Source organism: Cyprinus carpio, chromosome A23, assembly GCF_018340385.1.
Source record: "Cyprinus carpio isolate SPL01 chromosome A23, ASM1834038v1, whole genome shotgun sequence".
Classification (NCBI taxonomy): Eukaryota; Metazoa; Chordata; class Actinopteri; order Cypriniformes; family Cyprinidae; genus Cyprinus; species Cyprinus carpio.
The window spans coordinates 5,138,036-5,153,595 of NC_056594.1; the positions used below are offsets into that span (position 1 = coordinate 5,138,036).

Here is a 15,560-nt window from a genome sequence, read left to right on the forward strand (position 1 = left end):
GCAGAGGATCCATTGGTGAACAAGTGATGTAATGCTACATTTCTCTAAATCTGATCAATTGTGTAATAAATTGTGTAATTTTTTCCCTTTTAATTTATGGTCAGAACATCATGTTTTTTTCTTTTTTTTTTTCTTTGCATGTCATATGAGGGGCTCTGTATTTCTTAAGAAACCAGCTAAACAGGCTGAAGGAGAATTTGCAGTTAGAAAGGAGTTAGAGAGAAAGAAAAAAAACTTAGCACAATAATAGCACTTAAGATTTATCAAGCCAACATAAAACTAGGATGACTGAGAAATACCAAAATCACCAGCACTGTAATGATCACACGAGCACTGACATCTGAAACAGACTGGACTTCATTTATTTCTGATAAGCAGCACATTTACACATCAGCATAATGAGAAGCAGAGTAAGAGATCATTCTGGCAATTAATGTCCAAAATTGACTCATATTTCTGTGTGTGACTAGACTTTAGTCCACCCTGAACATAACAGCATGTGTAATGAAAACAGCCCTGAATCATCACTGTTCCAAAGGGGCAAACACACGAAACGAGGAAAATAGCCTTAAAAAAAAAAAAAAAACGATTTGTGATTCCGCTATTAGTCCCACAGTTCAGAAGGTGTTTTTGATCTTTGAAGCCACGAGGACCAGGATCTCTCCGATGTTCTTCTGCCAGTTGAGAACGTGTTTGGATTCAGCGCACCACAGCTCACCGTGCCGCGGCTCGGCGTTCTCACAGCGCTTCTTCACCTCCTGCTGTTGCTCCTGAGGGACAGAACAACACCAGAGGAAGAGCACATTCACCAAGGATGGAAAACATCCTTCAAAACATCTCCTTTTGTGTTTCACGAAAGAATGAGACTTCATTAGAAATGCCCTCTGGTGTCTGTGCCTAAACTAGTTAACTTATCACAAGATCTGAGGATAAAACGTCTTACTTCTGTGCCGTGCTGAAGCTCAAACTTGTAGAAGAACGCCCAGGCGTCGCCCAAGTCTGGTTCGATCTTTACCGTCCGCAGGAACCACTCTCGAGCCTTCGTTATCTTCCTCTCGCTCCAAAACAGTCTGCAGGATACACAAACACAGATATGGTATAAATGTAACTAAAGTTCAGTCTGTTCTTGCCAAACAAGGAATAAAAAGGGAAGAGGAATGTGGGTGGGTCAAGTGGAATTTAAAGCAGGGATAAGTTTGTCAAGAGCCCGGTCAGGTGACTTACTTGGCAACTGCCAGAAGTACATGAGGATCATGTTCACACTTCTTCAGAGCGTCAACACTCTTGGTCTTGCGCTGAGGTCTGGCCTCCAGGAACACGGCTTCAGCCCACAGGATGCCTGACAGGAGGAAGTGAGTGTTGAGGTGTGAAAATGTGCAGGGGCTCCTGACGGATCCGTTCAGGGTTGATGAAAGTGTGGCTTACCAGAGTTAGGACACTCCTGAAGGGCTTTGGCCATGAGTGTGTTGGAGATGTTTTTCAATCCCGCTCTGTATTCAAGTCGGACAGACTCCAGCCTGCCACAGGAATTGAGATTTAAATGACGTGTTATTTTGGTGAGATTCTGTCATGACATGAAAATGATTAAGACATTTTCTGTAATTGCATGTAGCCTTAAATGCAAAGTAGTTCTGGCATTTTTCTGCTAGAACCAAATTCATGCTGAGCTGCCAATCAGACACGTGCTACTGTGAAGAGGGCTGGATCATGAATATTAAGTAGCATGCTGATGTAGGGCCACTTCCCAGAAGAGTTTAGCACTAAAACAAGTTTCTAATGATCCTGAAGACCTCCGGGAGCACTACTAGAAACCTCTACACTTAAACCCAGCTTAAGTGATTTGCTAAAATGCCAGTTATTACTAATTAGTTGCTAGGAAGCCTTCAAATGGAAAATGCCTTGCTCATGAATATTAATTAGGTTATGTGTCTGAATGTTTCTGGGATATACTGTGGCAACGTCAACACAACCTGATTAATATTCATTAGCTAAGCCACTGTCATAGTAACTTTGTCATGAAGAAACATTAAAAAAGTACCATTTAGTCACATTCTAGCAGAGTGTTATTCTAGATTTTATATACTATTATAGTATTTATTCATATTTTGATTTAGCTTTTAGTTTTATATTTTCAATTTGAATTTAAATTTAGGTTTCAGTATTGTTAAATGCTTTTGTTATTTATATTAGCTTTTTTACTATGTAGCTTTATTTTATTGCAGTTAGTAATTTTAGTACCAATTTCAGTTAGCTGTTGAGTGTATAATAAAACATATTAAAATGAAATATCTTTTGTTTCGGTTGGTAACAGCAGCATTTGGCATGGTTTCTTACCAAATCTCAGGGGTTTGTGGATTCTTGAGGCGAGCTTTCTCTAAGATGGCTCGAGCGCGCGTGAGCTGCCCGACTCTCTCTTCCAGCCGAGACAGGAGCAGCCACAATGACATGGAATGAGGGCACTTCTTCAGCTGAACGGACACGGCAGAGAGAAGCCATTAGAGGAACACTACAGTGGCCACATGTCACGCATTCCCACTGAAAAATGTTTGCTCCCAATATCATACAGAATGAGGTTCTGTATTTTCCACAAAAAGAAATTCAACCAACAATCTATCCACACTAAAGTGTTCAATTATAATAAGGCATCTTCTCTAGAGCCTCATAAACGTACTCCCTGGTTGTAGGCCTCTCGTGCTTTATCGATGTTCTCTGACTGCTCCTCGATCTGTCCTCTCATCATCCAAAGCTTGGGGAAATCCTCATAGTGCTTCAGGGCCTCGGTACAAAGCTCATGTGCTGCGTCAATATTCCCCAGCACCCACTCCAGCCTCACCGACTTCATTAACACCTGCGAGCGGCACACAGAAAACTGTTATGTTTTTAACTCATATAATGCGTTTAACAGCCTTTAAAGCCTCTGATATCTTGAACATGATTATTAAGAATGTGTGAAATGCATAAAGGTGTCCTTTATAAGTGCAATGAAACAGCCAGGGAGATTTCCCTGATGAAGCTCACATGGCTAGTTTCCATAGATTCAGAAAAAACGTAATTGTGTATTTTTTTTTTTTGGATAACATTACCACTTATGAGGAATCCTGCCAAGTGCTTGAGGTACATTTGATCCTGTCATATTTGTCTAGATGCTGACACTCTTTCCTGGAGCCAAGAGCTAAACAAGCCCAGGCAAGAGGCCATTCTAACACCTTCCATCTGCACCACTTACTCCCAAAAATCCCACGTTTCTTTATAGGGCAAAGAGCAAGCGCATCTGCTGTGAGGAGGTTACCATCCACTTACATAATCCCTGGCCACAATTCTGTCACAACATTTTGTAAAAACAATACTGTGTAAAATTCATCACCTTTAATCCATAAATGTTCATAAAACTGTTTTTGCAGTCAATTTTTGGTGCAGGCAGGTGCTTGTTATATTAAAAGAACTAAAACTGAAGTAAACATGAATAAAATGATACAGACTTCAAAAAATTAACTCTAAAGATATTTTTTAAAATATTAAGAAATTTCTTTAATAAATTATTAATTAAACACTTAAAAATATACAGTATGTTTTTAAAAATGTAATAGCATCTCAATTATACTATAATAACCTTTTTTGGGGCTAAATATTAGCCATGAATTACTAAATTAAGCATTTTATTAAAACTGTAGTTATGTGAAAAACTGTGTCAGATGCTTTGGGGTAAGCCGGGTCAGCGGTTCAAGCAGGAAAAAACAACAAACAGGGGGTGGTCTGAACATTGGGCCGCTCACCCTGGCGGTGGGGGCGCTGCTACGGGCCTTGGCCAGCAGCCTGCGCGCTCTCTCGTACTCGTTATTCTCTGATTCCAGCTTCACGGCAGCCAGCCAGATCTCCTCGCTGTTGGGGTTAGCCTAACACAAAGAGAAAAACAGAGAGGCGGGATGAGGTTTTACTGGCCATCGTCCCAGTGAACACTTAGATACGGTAAAAGCTGATTTGTTTCAGGAAATGAGCACGGATATGCAGTTTAGATTGATCTTTTTTTGTTATTGTTCTGCTTCTTTAATTTGAAGTTTTGCATACAATTCTTGCATGTTTGGTGTTCTTTCAGTTATGTCATGTTATGACTAGGCCAACGATGAATCTACAGTTGTTTTGTCATGCCTTCCAAAATGAGTGTGAGGGACTCAAAATGAATTTAAATAGTATCTATTTATCTACATATACTTTAAATTAACTTTCATTCAGTAATGATGCATTACAATTTTAAAAAGTGACAGTAAAAGCTTTTATATTGTTACAAAATATTTCAAATAAATACTGTTCTTTTGAACATTCTATCCATTAAATAAATGTGAATATATCCTGAATATATGTATGGTTTCCACAAAAATATTTCGCAATTTTACTGCATTTACAGAATTCTGATCAAATAAATGCAGCCTTGATAAGCAAAAGAGACTTCTTTCAAAAACATCTTTTTGAAATCATACCAACTCTAAACATTTGAACAAGAATAGATCTGTTTATTGTCTATTAAAAGTGCATTTAAAATAAAATAAAATAAAAGAGAGTGAGTTAGATATAACACCTACCACTACCCACCACTATGCTTTACAGGTCTTTTGTGAATTACTTTTGTAAATATCTAGTACAAAGAAGTGCTGTTGCTTCACCATTACAATGTTATGGTGTTATCAATAATGATGCTTGCCACTAATAGTGTAGTCATGGGGCCTGAAGAGCTGATGGGAAGAAGCACTCACCTGGAAAGCCAAAGCCAGGATACTTCTGGCTGCAGGTACGTCTCCCGCCAACCATTTTGATTTAGCACCCATTAGCCATAACACCTCAGCCTTTGGACAGTGAGCTACAGCCCTCTGTAACAGAGCCTCCAACGACTCTCTGAGAGAGAGAGAGAGAGAGAGAGAGAGAGAGAGAGAGGGAGAGAGAGAGAGAGAGAGAGAGAGAGAGAGAGAGAGAGACAGAGAGAGAGAGAGAGAGAGAGAGATTAAAGTAATGTCAATAGCTGTGGAATATAATCAAGGGATTAGATTATATATCAGTGTCTAAATGAAGGTGCCTCTTAAAGAAAGTGGTTTCAGAAAGGCCTCCATAAATTGTCTGTGAACACTTTGACAGAGCCAAAGAATGCTGATTTAAATTCTGTTCAGCCGTGTCTAGACAGTCAGTGAGTATTTCTCACCGTGTACCGTGGTTCTTCTCAAAGTAAGCGGCTCTCAGCCAGACGCTCTTCTTGCTGGGGAAGACCTGGAGCGCATGAGCGTAGATGGCCCGCGCACACTCCAGAGCTCCATGAGCCACACACTACAACAAAACACAAACAATCAGCATCACATTTCATGGTAATAGAGTGCATTAGGGCTCCCCTACTTTTTCAGCAGCACTGGTTCAGGAAGTATTTTCTTTCCCATTAATGAAAAAAAAAGAAAAAAAGAAGATGCTTTCTTTAAAGATTAATAAGCCATGAACCAAACCAACCAGCTACTAGGTGAATCACAACATTACAAACTTTGCACTGAAGCTAAATAAAGTATCTGACAATCAGACAAAGAATGGCTTTAATGAGGTAAACAAACTGCAGTCCCATGAACCGTTTTGAGATGTTGGCAAATAAAACACAAAGGAGAAATGAAAACTATTGATTTAAGGTTGTTGATTATATTAATAGAAACAATATATTTTAAGTTTATTGCAAAATATGCAAATATAAACAGGGGGGTCACTGCAGTGTTTTTAAAACTACAAGGGTAATGTAGTTTTCACCACAAATTCAGATTTTAGATATGATTTGTTAAGAAATAATGTAAATGAACAACTTACACAAAATAATATACAGCCTCATAGCTCACAGTACATCTGTCTTTAAAGGTTTATAAGTTATTGCTAAAAATCCCTATGAAAAAAAAAAGAATAGTAGTTTTTACTTCCGGAATCTGACTATAATATAGATCTGTGTTATATAGTCAAACTAATGGTAAAAAGATAAGACATTAAAGGGATAGTTCACCCAAAAATGAAAATGCTGTCATCACTTACTCACCCTCATGTTGTTCCAAACCTGTATGAGTTTCTTTCTTCTGCTGAACACAAAATATGATATTTTGAAGAATGTTGGGAAGCAAACAGTTGCTGGTAGCCATTGACTTCCATTGTATGAAAGAAAAAAAAAATACTATGGAAGTCAATGGCTACCAGAAACTGTTTGCTTCCCAATATTCTTCAAAATACTTTTTTTATGCGTGTGTGTTTCACAGAAGAAAGAAATTCATGCATTTTCATTTTTGGTAAAACTACCCCTTTAAATCTTCTACTATAACTTGTTATTTTCATGAATAAAGGACCAGAAATGTCTGTAATAAACAATCACGTGGTGCTGAATGAAAGCAGAATGTGTGTGTGTAAAGGTGAGAGGATGTTTACACTGTCTGCGTCCTCCATCCATGTGTGTTTGCAGTCCTCCTCTTCAATGCCAATCCCAATCACAGCTCTGATCACAGCCTGACATGTGGCCACGCTGCCAGCCTTATCACACTCCTCTGCATCCTGAGACAGACACCAGCTTTGTATTAACACATTCTGATATAACACTTGCTCTCTCATATATATATATATATATATATATATATATCTCTGGCAATGCAGCTTAACTGAGAAACCTAATCCTGTCCTGACTGGAATCTCTGTCTTTGCATATATGTAGTTTTCGACTGTTTTAAATTTTTTTCTTCTGCTAATAACTTGAATTTAAAAAAAGAAAATTTAAACCATTTAAAAACAGGTACTTAGTAAAGCATGACACGGAGCCATCAGAGCTCTTAAACTTAAACATCGAGATGTTAGACCTGAATCCACTGTTCGCGGTTGATCTCCACGCCGTTGGCCCTGAGGGAGGTGATGGCTCTGTCGATGATCTTCTCCACCATCTGTGTGTTTCCGTTGGCCTCCTCCAGCTTGGCAGCTGTGATCCAGATATGGCGGTCAGTGGGAATGTTTTCACGGGCCTTGTTCAGAACACGACGGGCATTCTCATAGGTTTCTAATCGGGCCAGAGCCAGCCAGAGCTACGGAAGACAAGCACAACACTGTCTGATTTATGGGCCGGAAAGAGGTTTATGGGTTCTGGCTGATGAAGACTGTGTTTGTGTGTGTGTGTGTGTGTGTGTGTACCTCAACACTGGTAGGACAGCACTCGACTGCTCTACTCAACATGATCCTTGCGTCCTCTGGCTCCTCCAGCTCAACAGCTATCTTCCACAAACGCACTGACTTCGACACATTCTCCAGAGCTGTAAAGACATGTAGATATTGGAAAAAATGCAGTATACAGGCAAGAGTAATTGATGATTAAACAAAAAGTAGCAAGCATCACATTGCTCGTTTATAATTATACAAAATAATTTCACAAAATAATAACCTTAAATAGTAACCCTTCTCTTTTAGCGTTTTTTTCCCCCCCGCAATTTGATTTCACAACACGAATTTTGATTTGATGGACAAAAAAAAAAAAAAAAGATTTTACCAAATCAGTTTAATCTCCCCACTCCTCCCCCTAAGAAATAGAAATAATAAAAATTATAGGTCAGGGATCAACACTAAGGCTTTTTTTCTACTGGTTCAAATTTTTAATTGCCCTGCCAACATTTTCACTGGCCCTACTACAAAAAAAAAATAGTTGCTGTTATCATTGTTTTTAATCTGTTTTCTTGTATTCTAATAAATAAGCTTATATGACACCAATATATTAGATACCAATTAAATTTTACAATCTCTATTTCAATTTTGATACCACAGAAGAAAAAAAAAAAATCACTAGCCAAAAATAAACTTAAATATAAAGTTTAAACATTATTAAAGACAAGTGACAGCCAGTAAATAAGAACAAATAAACAAATTACAAGTAATAGCACAATTAAATATAGACCTATAGCACAAAAATAGAAATGAAATGATGCTTTAGGTTTTTAAGTTTGTAGATGTTCAGGTACAGAAACTGAAAATCACATAAAATAACATTTGCATATTCTTCACTCTGTGTTGCACATTTTTCATTTGAAATTAGAGGCAACCACTGCATTTTAATCATGAATTGAAAAAAAAAAAAAAAAAGTGCAATGTTTGATTTATATTAGACTGTATAATTTCAAAAACTGAAGCAAAAACAGAATAACCTGACTTTAGCTTTGTGAAATTATGCTACATAAAACATCTGTATAAAACAGAAACAGCAGGTGGGCTGAATGAGATGCAGATTCACTCTCTGACAACAGGCGGCGCTTACGGAACAGTGATACAGCGTTTCCTTGGTTACTGCTGTAAACACAGCAGAGCTTATGGAACAGTGATACAGCGTTTCCTTGGTTACCGCTGTAAACACAGCAGAGCTTATGGAACAGTGATACAGCGTTTCCTTGGTTACCGCTGTAAACACAGCAGCACTGCGTGAATTAACACTAATTTAGATGCATCATATGAACACAAAATTTAAAGAAAACGCCATTTCTGAAAACAGTCATTTCCGTTCCCTTCAGAAACACATTCATATTAAATTCAATGTTTGGATTTTCTTCCAATATTTTATGCATCGTGAACAGTGATCTTGTTCTGCCTGCTACAATATTTGCTCCTCTTTGTGTCCGTCTTCAGCATCTCTGGCCTCTGTTAAAGGCCGTTTACAGACTAAGTATAATTATAACCTAATATTTCCACACAAATGGCCATTGGGAAAATGACTGCAGTGCAGTTTGTGTGCAAGCACAGAACAGTGTAACAGTGAACAATCTGTACTCCAGTGTATAAATTCAATCTAGATTAATCATTGTTTAAGCTACAAAGTTATTTGCCAGGATTTTTTGTATGTATTTTTGTGCACGCGCTGTTCACACAGAACACAGCGTCGACGGGTACTGAAAGGAGTTGTCTTTCAAGCCTAAATACTTTTTAATTGCTTGATTTTTTTAATTAACAAGTCTTAAAAACACATGCAAATGTTGTGACGACACTGCAGTGCCCTGATCAGGCAAGTGACAATTCCATCTACTGTCCCAAACGTCTTTCACGCTGGCCCTGGGCCATCAGGCAGTCCTTATTATAGAGCCCTGCAGGTGCACTTATTAAGGATAAAATTAAATGAATGAATAGTAATAAAAGACATCCATCTAGTCCTAGTGCATGTTTACACAGTGAAACACAAAAAGCAACGCTGTTTTAAAACAACACCTAAGACTAGAGTAACATGCTGAACTGTAAAATGACTGTAAAATCTACTATTTTTCAAATAAGTTCAAATTGTTGTATAAAATGATAAACCTCAAATTTCGGACTAATAAATGATTATGCATGATATGTATAATTGGTCTGAATAAAAACTGCAGACGGGCTTAATGAAAATACTAATTCACTCTCTCACACTAGGTGGCGCTTATGGACAAGCAGAAATACAGCGGTTTACCACAGTTACTCCTGCACACAAAGCAGCGCTGCACTTATAAATCTACTATTAGGCATCATATAGCAGTAAGATGAAAAGAAAATGCCATAAAAACTCAGTTCCCTTCAGGTACACATTCACTCTTCAGATTTACACCATTTCAATAGAAACAACACCGAGATCTTAAATGCACTCAGACTTTCTCCAGAAAGCGCAAAAACCACTGCTGTGCAAACACTGTATGCAAATCACATCATGAATTATAAACTGGTACTAAAATGACATTGCACCAGATTTTTACCAACAAACTGATTATTTTACTAACCCCACATTTCTTTATAGAGTTAACAAGCTAATCAAGATGAAGACACTGATGAAGTAGAACCGGCAGCCTCTTTAAAGAGATGCATTATTATAAGGGGGAGACACAGGACGTTTTAACAAGCCGAGACTGATAGAGTATTCATACATAACTAACAATTCATCTGTCTCTGTCACACAGGTATGCAGGCAGAAAAAAGCAGGTGACCGTGGAAAGAGAAACATAAAGAGGACTAAAAGAAAAGAGACACTGACCTTTCCTGAGCACTCGTTTCTTGGCCCTGATGTCCGTCTCTAGCTCCGCGGCTCTGATATAGATGCGCACAGACTGAGGGAGGTGCCGCACTGCCTGGGCAACCACTGCCTTCGCCGTGTCTCCAGGCTGCAGCCGGGCGGCTTCTAGCCAAACATCCTCACTCTGGACAGACAACACACAGCACAGATCACACACACACACCCCCCCTCGCTCTATGAAGAGAATACAAACACTATCTTAAGACAAAATTACTCAGAACAGATAACATCTTCAGCGGGGCTTTAGAAAAACAAAGACAAGGAAGCCAAAAAAGAATTTAGTTTCAGAATCGATTAATAAAGATGGTTGTTCATGAAGTTACAAAAAATATTTTCTTATATGTTAAACAGTTTATACATATGTATACATATGTATATACATACATATATATATATATATATATATATATATATATATATATATATATATATATATACTGAATATTTCTGACTGTTTGGAAAATCTCATGTTTTGGACCTTATATGATCAACAGTTGCCAATAACATTTAATAAAATTGCTACCAAGTTAAATAATTCATTCATTTTAATATCACTTCAAACTGAAAGTACATGAAACACTCAAATCCCCAGTCAATGAGGCTGTTTGGTGAATCTTTTGACCAACTTAAAAAGAACTTTCCATGAGTTAGTCATTACAGCTTGCAAACGAGGCCTGGCTGATGGCTGAGTGTTGACCAGATTTTAAGTTATGGTGAACCATTTTTGCTTTCTCATGTATTTTAATGTGGCGCCCTGCTCAATAGTTCACATGTATAAAAGGAATAATTGACATTTGGCTGGTGAATTATTAAAAATTAATGTTAAATGATTTATAGAATCAGCTGCCAAGACAACATTTTTGTTCACCACAGGCGTGTTTGATGACCGATCACGCCCAAACATTCTGTCTAAGTGGGCAGCTCACTAGGCTTTGAGACACAGCCAGATCTGCTGAACTCTGAAGGAATTTCCCAACACTTAATGCAGCTGTGCGCACACTGAGAGCAAAAGAGCCTGACGCTGTTTTCATTTCCAGTACAAACTCAGCACTAGTAGAGAAACTTACTGGCACAGCTGACATAAACCAGGCTTAATTCACTCACCATGACTTTTTTATGTTGTTCTTGAACAATATTTTCCAAGCGGGATTTTTGCAGGTCATAAATGTATTGCTGTAACAACCTGTCAACACTAGCAACATTCCTAAAGCTGTACAACTTCACACACGCTGCCCCCTACTGGACAGAGACTCGAGCTATTCCCCTTTACATTAAATGGACAGTTCAACCAAACATACAATTCTGTCATCATTTTCACACCCTTATGTCACATTTCAAACCTGTATGACTTTCTATCCTCTATGAAAAAGACGAGAAATGTCTGTTTCTGTCAATATAAGTCAATATTAAACAGTTTGCTCTCTTCAAGACATCTTCAAAATAAATATGTTCCACAGAAGAAAGTCAGTCATTTTTGGGTGAAACATCTCTTTGAGGGGGTCATATCCTACATTTGAAACATTTTATTATCAGAGTCCCATTTAAAAACTAAGTTTGCTCAGGATCCATTTCAAGCCAAAGGGAACGTTCTAGAAAATTAAGCTCTGGCTGGTAAACACCTTCAGACTCCCACTGGTCTATGATGATGATGATGATGATGTAAGAGGTAGGTGTGGCTCTGGGGCTCCGCCTTCTTTGACATGTAAATCATCACTGGTTCATTTCTCTGGTCAGACCTTCAAGGTCAGACGCGAGTGAAAGCATGAACACACTGACGTGCTGCTTTATATTAGAACCTGAAGTTGTAAATCTAATTGAACTGACAGTTTTTCCCTCATGTTTAATGCTGTACAGCTGCTTGCTATAAATGTGCTGCACATGTCAACATGTATTTCCCTTAATATATAGGGACCTTAATTTAGTTACACATGAGCATTTCCTCCCTCTTTTTGTGCCTCACCTTGGGACACATCTCGGTGCCTTTCATGATCAGGTTTCTGGCCACCTGCAGCTTCCCGGTCACCTCCTCCAGACGAGCAGAAGCGATCCAGGCGGGTGGGTGATGAGGGTTTGTTTCTCTCACTGACTTCAAGAGGAGACGGGCCTTCTTAATATCACTGCACACACACAGAATCACATTAGAATGCAGCACAGACAGCCCAGATATAAAGCTCATGAGGGTAAAACACTCGGCACCTGATGTCTCCTCCATGTGTGGGGATCATGGAGTTGAGATCGGTGAGATATCCTTTAGGATCAACTACTGTCTGTCCGCTCACAGAGTCAGACACCTGGAGACACCAACAAAGACTCTGTAAAAACGTCTTGCGTTCTTCAAAATAATGCAGTTTGCAATTAAATGCCGTGGTGCATCACCTGACTGAGCCTCATGTCCATCAGAGTGTTCCTGGCCTGTCCGATCTTCCTCATGTCCAGCTCTCCAGCTTCAGGCGTCATGCCTCCTGGGTAGGGTGTGTTCAAGCCCCCTGGGAAGGGTGTCGCTAGCCCAGCAAATTGCTGAAAAAGGAAACAGGTCAATTAGAAATTACATTGTTTCCTATTTTGCAATGAAATCTTCAAGTGCACTGGATCCTGCAAAGCAATGCGTTGCGCTCTGATTATATTTGAATTTCTTAAAGACGATGATGCGCATGTTAAAGGTGACGGGATGTTACTCACCCCCTGCAGTGGGTCAACAGAGGTGTGGTTTTCTCCAGTCTGGAGGTGCTTGGCAAAGAAGCTGTCCGGCACAGGTGTGAGCTTCTCATGACGGGGATTCCTCTGACGTTTGTTCCTGGCATCACCAACCTCAGGAATACTCAGCCATTCATCTTCTGTGACCTCAGCCAGCTTCCTCTGGAAGGCAGAAATAATGCAATGGGGTTATTGTTGACATCACACTACCGTTCAAAAGTTTGGGGTTCGTATGTTTTTAAAGTGTTTTTTAAAGAAGTTAATCTTCTGCTCAACGAGGCTACACGCATTTGATCAAAAATGCAGTAAAAACTGTAATATTGTGTAAAAGTATTAAAATTTACTTGTTAAACTGGTTTCTATTTGAATTTATTTTAACATGTAATTTATTTCTGTGAGCCAAAGCTGAATTTTCAGTATCATTACTCCAGTCTTCAGTGTAACATGATCCTTCAGAAATTATTTTAATTTGCTGATTTGATGCTCAAGAAACATTTCTTATTATCATCAATGCTGAAAACAGTTGTGCTGCTTCATATTTTTGTGGAAAGGCATGAAAAACAGCTCATACCGCAGGAACGATTTAACAGAAAACATTAGTGGTTTTGAGACCGGTAATCAGCCCATGCCTAGTAGGACAAAGTAGCTATGAAATCATTTTGACAAACAAATCATAATTCAGACCACTAAGTTACACACACACCTTCAGGTCTGAGAACTGTTGCTGAATTTTGGGCCGCTCCATACGATATTTCTCTATCTCCTCTTTCTCTCGCAGCTCCCTGCGGATACATCAACATAATAAACAAACAGACACTACATAACAGCACACAAGTGCAGAGGAGAGAAGAAAGATCACCTTCTTTCTTTGCGTCTCTCATCCATGCGCTTATCCAGTGCGGCGTAGATGGCGTCCGCCTCCTCATCGTCCTTCTCATACGGCCCACTGGAGAACAGAGAGCCTGCGTAGCCGTTGAACTAGAGGACACGGAGCAAGGGATTCAAGATTACAGTACAATACTAGGTTTTAACTAATAAAGGTAAATAAAAATTAATTGCTTTTCCTTTCACAGTCAGAATGTGATCTCAAACGATCCTCATATATATATATTAAACACAATTTTGTATATTCTGTTGCATTTTTTGCATGCAATCACATATGTCTCAGGTGGACACGCCCCTCCTCATGATAAACACCTCATCATAGTTCGTGTCATTCAGATCCTCCTCATCTTCTTCCTGGTTTTTCTTCATCTGATCGCCCACCGTCCTCTTCCCAGGGGGTGCGTGCCGATCGTCCACGGGGTCATTGGCATCACGAGCGGGACCGATATCAGATCGCGTGGTGAAACCCGTAGCGCTGAGGAGCACAACACATCACAACTCAGCACGTAACGCAAAACATGACAACATGTAACACTGCCGCTCGAAAGATTGGGAATACAGCGCTGTTCAAAAGTTTGGGATCTGTTTTAAAGAAGTCTCTTCCTTTCATCAAGGCTGCAATTATTTGACCAAAAATACAGAAAAAATAGTGATATTATAAAATATCGTTTCCATTGATTTAAAAGAATGAGTTTCTATTTTAATATACTTTAAAATATAATGTATTTCTTTGATGCACTGCTGTATTTTCAGCATCATTACGCCAGAAATCACTCTGATATACTGCTTTGATGCTCAAGGAATAGTTTTTATTATTATTTTTGAAAAGACTTTCATTTTGAACTGGACACTGAATTAATGGCTGCTGAAAATTCAGCTTTGTATCACAGTAATAAATTACATTTTGGAAAGCATTAAAAGTGGGTTTTTTAAAATTGTAAAAATAGTTTGACAATGTTATTTTTTTACTGTATTTTTTTTTTAGATCAAATAAATGCAGCCTTGGTGACCATAAGAGACTTTTTTCAATTAGTATGTTCTTGTGGCTCAGTGGTAGAGCAATGCGTTAGCAGCGTAAAAGGTTGTGGGTTCGATTCCCAGAGAACAATTGGCATGATTGACTGCACATAATTGGCATATATATATATATATATATATATATATATATATATATATATATATGTATGTATGTATGTATGTATAGCCTGAATGCACTAAAAGTCGCTTTGGGTAAGAGCGTCTGCTAAATGCATAACATGTAAATTTAGTGTAAACAACATCTTATAACACATCAGCGAAACAGCACAACGTCTAAGAGTCAGCAGTGTTGTTATAATTAATAACGCATTCGTGCAGCGCGTGATTACGGTGTGTTTTGGTCTCTCACCCTCTGCCCAGACCGGGCACGTAACCCAGCGGCGCAGACATGCCGAGGAACGGCTTCTTCTTCTTATTCAAGCCGCCCATGAGCGGAGACGCGAGCGGCATCGCCGGAGCTCCACCAGCGGCCCCTCCGCTCCCTCCGGACGCGGCTTTGCCTGCAGTTTTCGCGGGTTGCTTTGCTGTAGCGCTCGCCATCGTTGCGCTGCCGACAACACGCTTCACTTCCGGTACAACAACAGTCACGCTTCCTGTGACATAAAAGTCTGCTTTTTAAAAAAACGGCAGTGCCACTATAGCGCCCTCACAGCACGGGCGGCGTGAAGAAGGCTGACCTAAATTCACCTGCTCTATGTGCTTTTGTTGTTGATTACATTTTTTTTCTTTCTGCTGTAAGCTGATATGAGACGCAAAAATAAAATAAAAAACCCACTTAAAATATTATGTAGGTTGTTAGACCTAAATCTTCCCTTGTAGCCTGTCGAAAAGCATGTGTAGCCGATTTTATAGAATCAAATAAACACTTTTGAAAACGATTCATAGGAATAGGAAT

General features: G+C 39.0%; 1 protein-coding gene across 1 annotated transcript; it reads right to left on the minus strand.

Moving 5' to 3' along the window:
- Window positions 1-341: 341 nt before the first annotated feature.
- Window positions 342-15,262, minus strand: LOC109076302 (pre-mRNA-processing factor 6). Its single transcript, XM_042712728.1, has 21 exons — window positions 15,015-15,262; window positions 13,940-14,102; window positions 13,602-13,720; window positions 13,446-13,524; window positions 12,728-12,904; window positions 12,425-12,565; window positions 12,245-12,339; window positions 12,009-12,165; window positions 10,010-10,172; window positions 7,174-7,292; window positions 6,849-7,067; window positions 6,427-6,549; window positions 5,189-5,310; window positions 4,749-4,887; window positions 3,774-3,893; window positions 2,672-2,848; window positions 2,335-2,468; window positions 1,426-1,517; window positions 1,225-1,339; window positions 944-1,070; window positions 342-770 (listed from the first exon to the last, which is right to left on the minus strand). Exons 1-21 carry the CDS (start codon window positions 15,203-15,205, stop codon window positions 618-620), a joined length of 2,925 nt encoding a protein of 974 aa, XP_042568662.1. The 5' UTR covers window positions 15,206-15,262; the 3' UTR covers window positions 342-617.
- Between the last annotated feature and the right edge of the window lie 298 nt (window positions 15,263-15,560).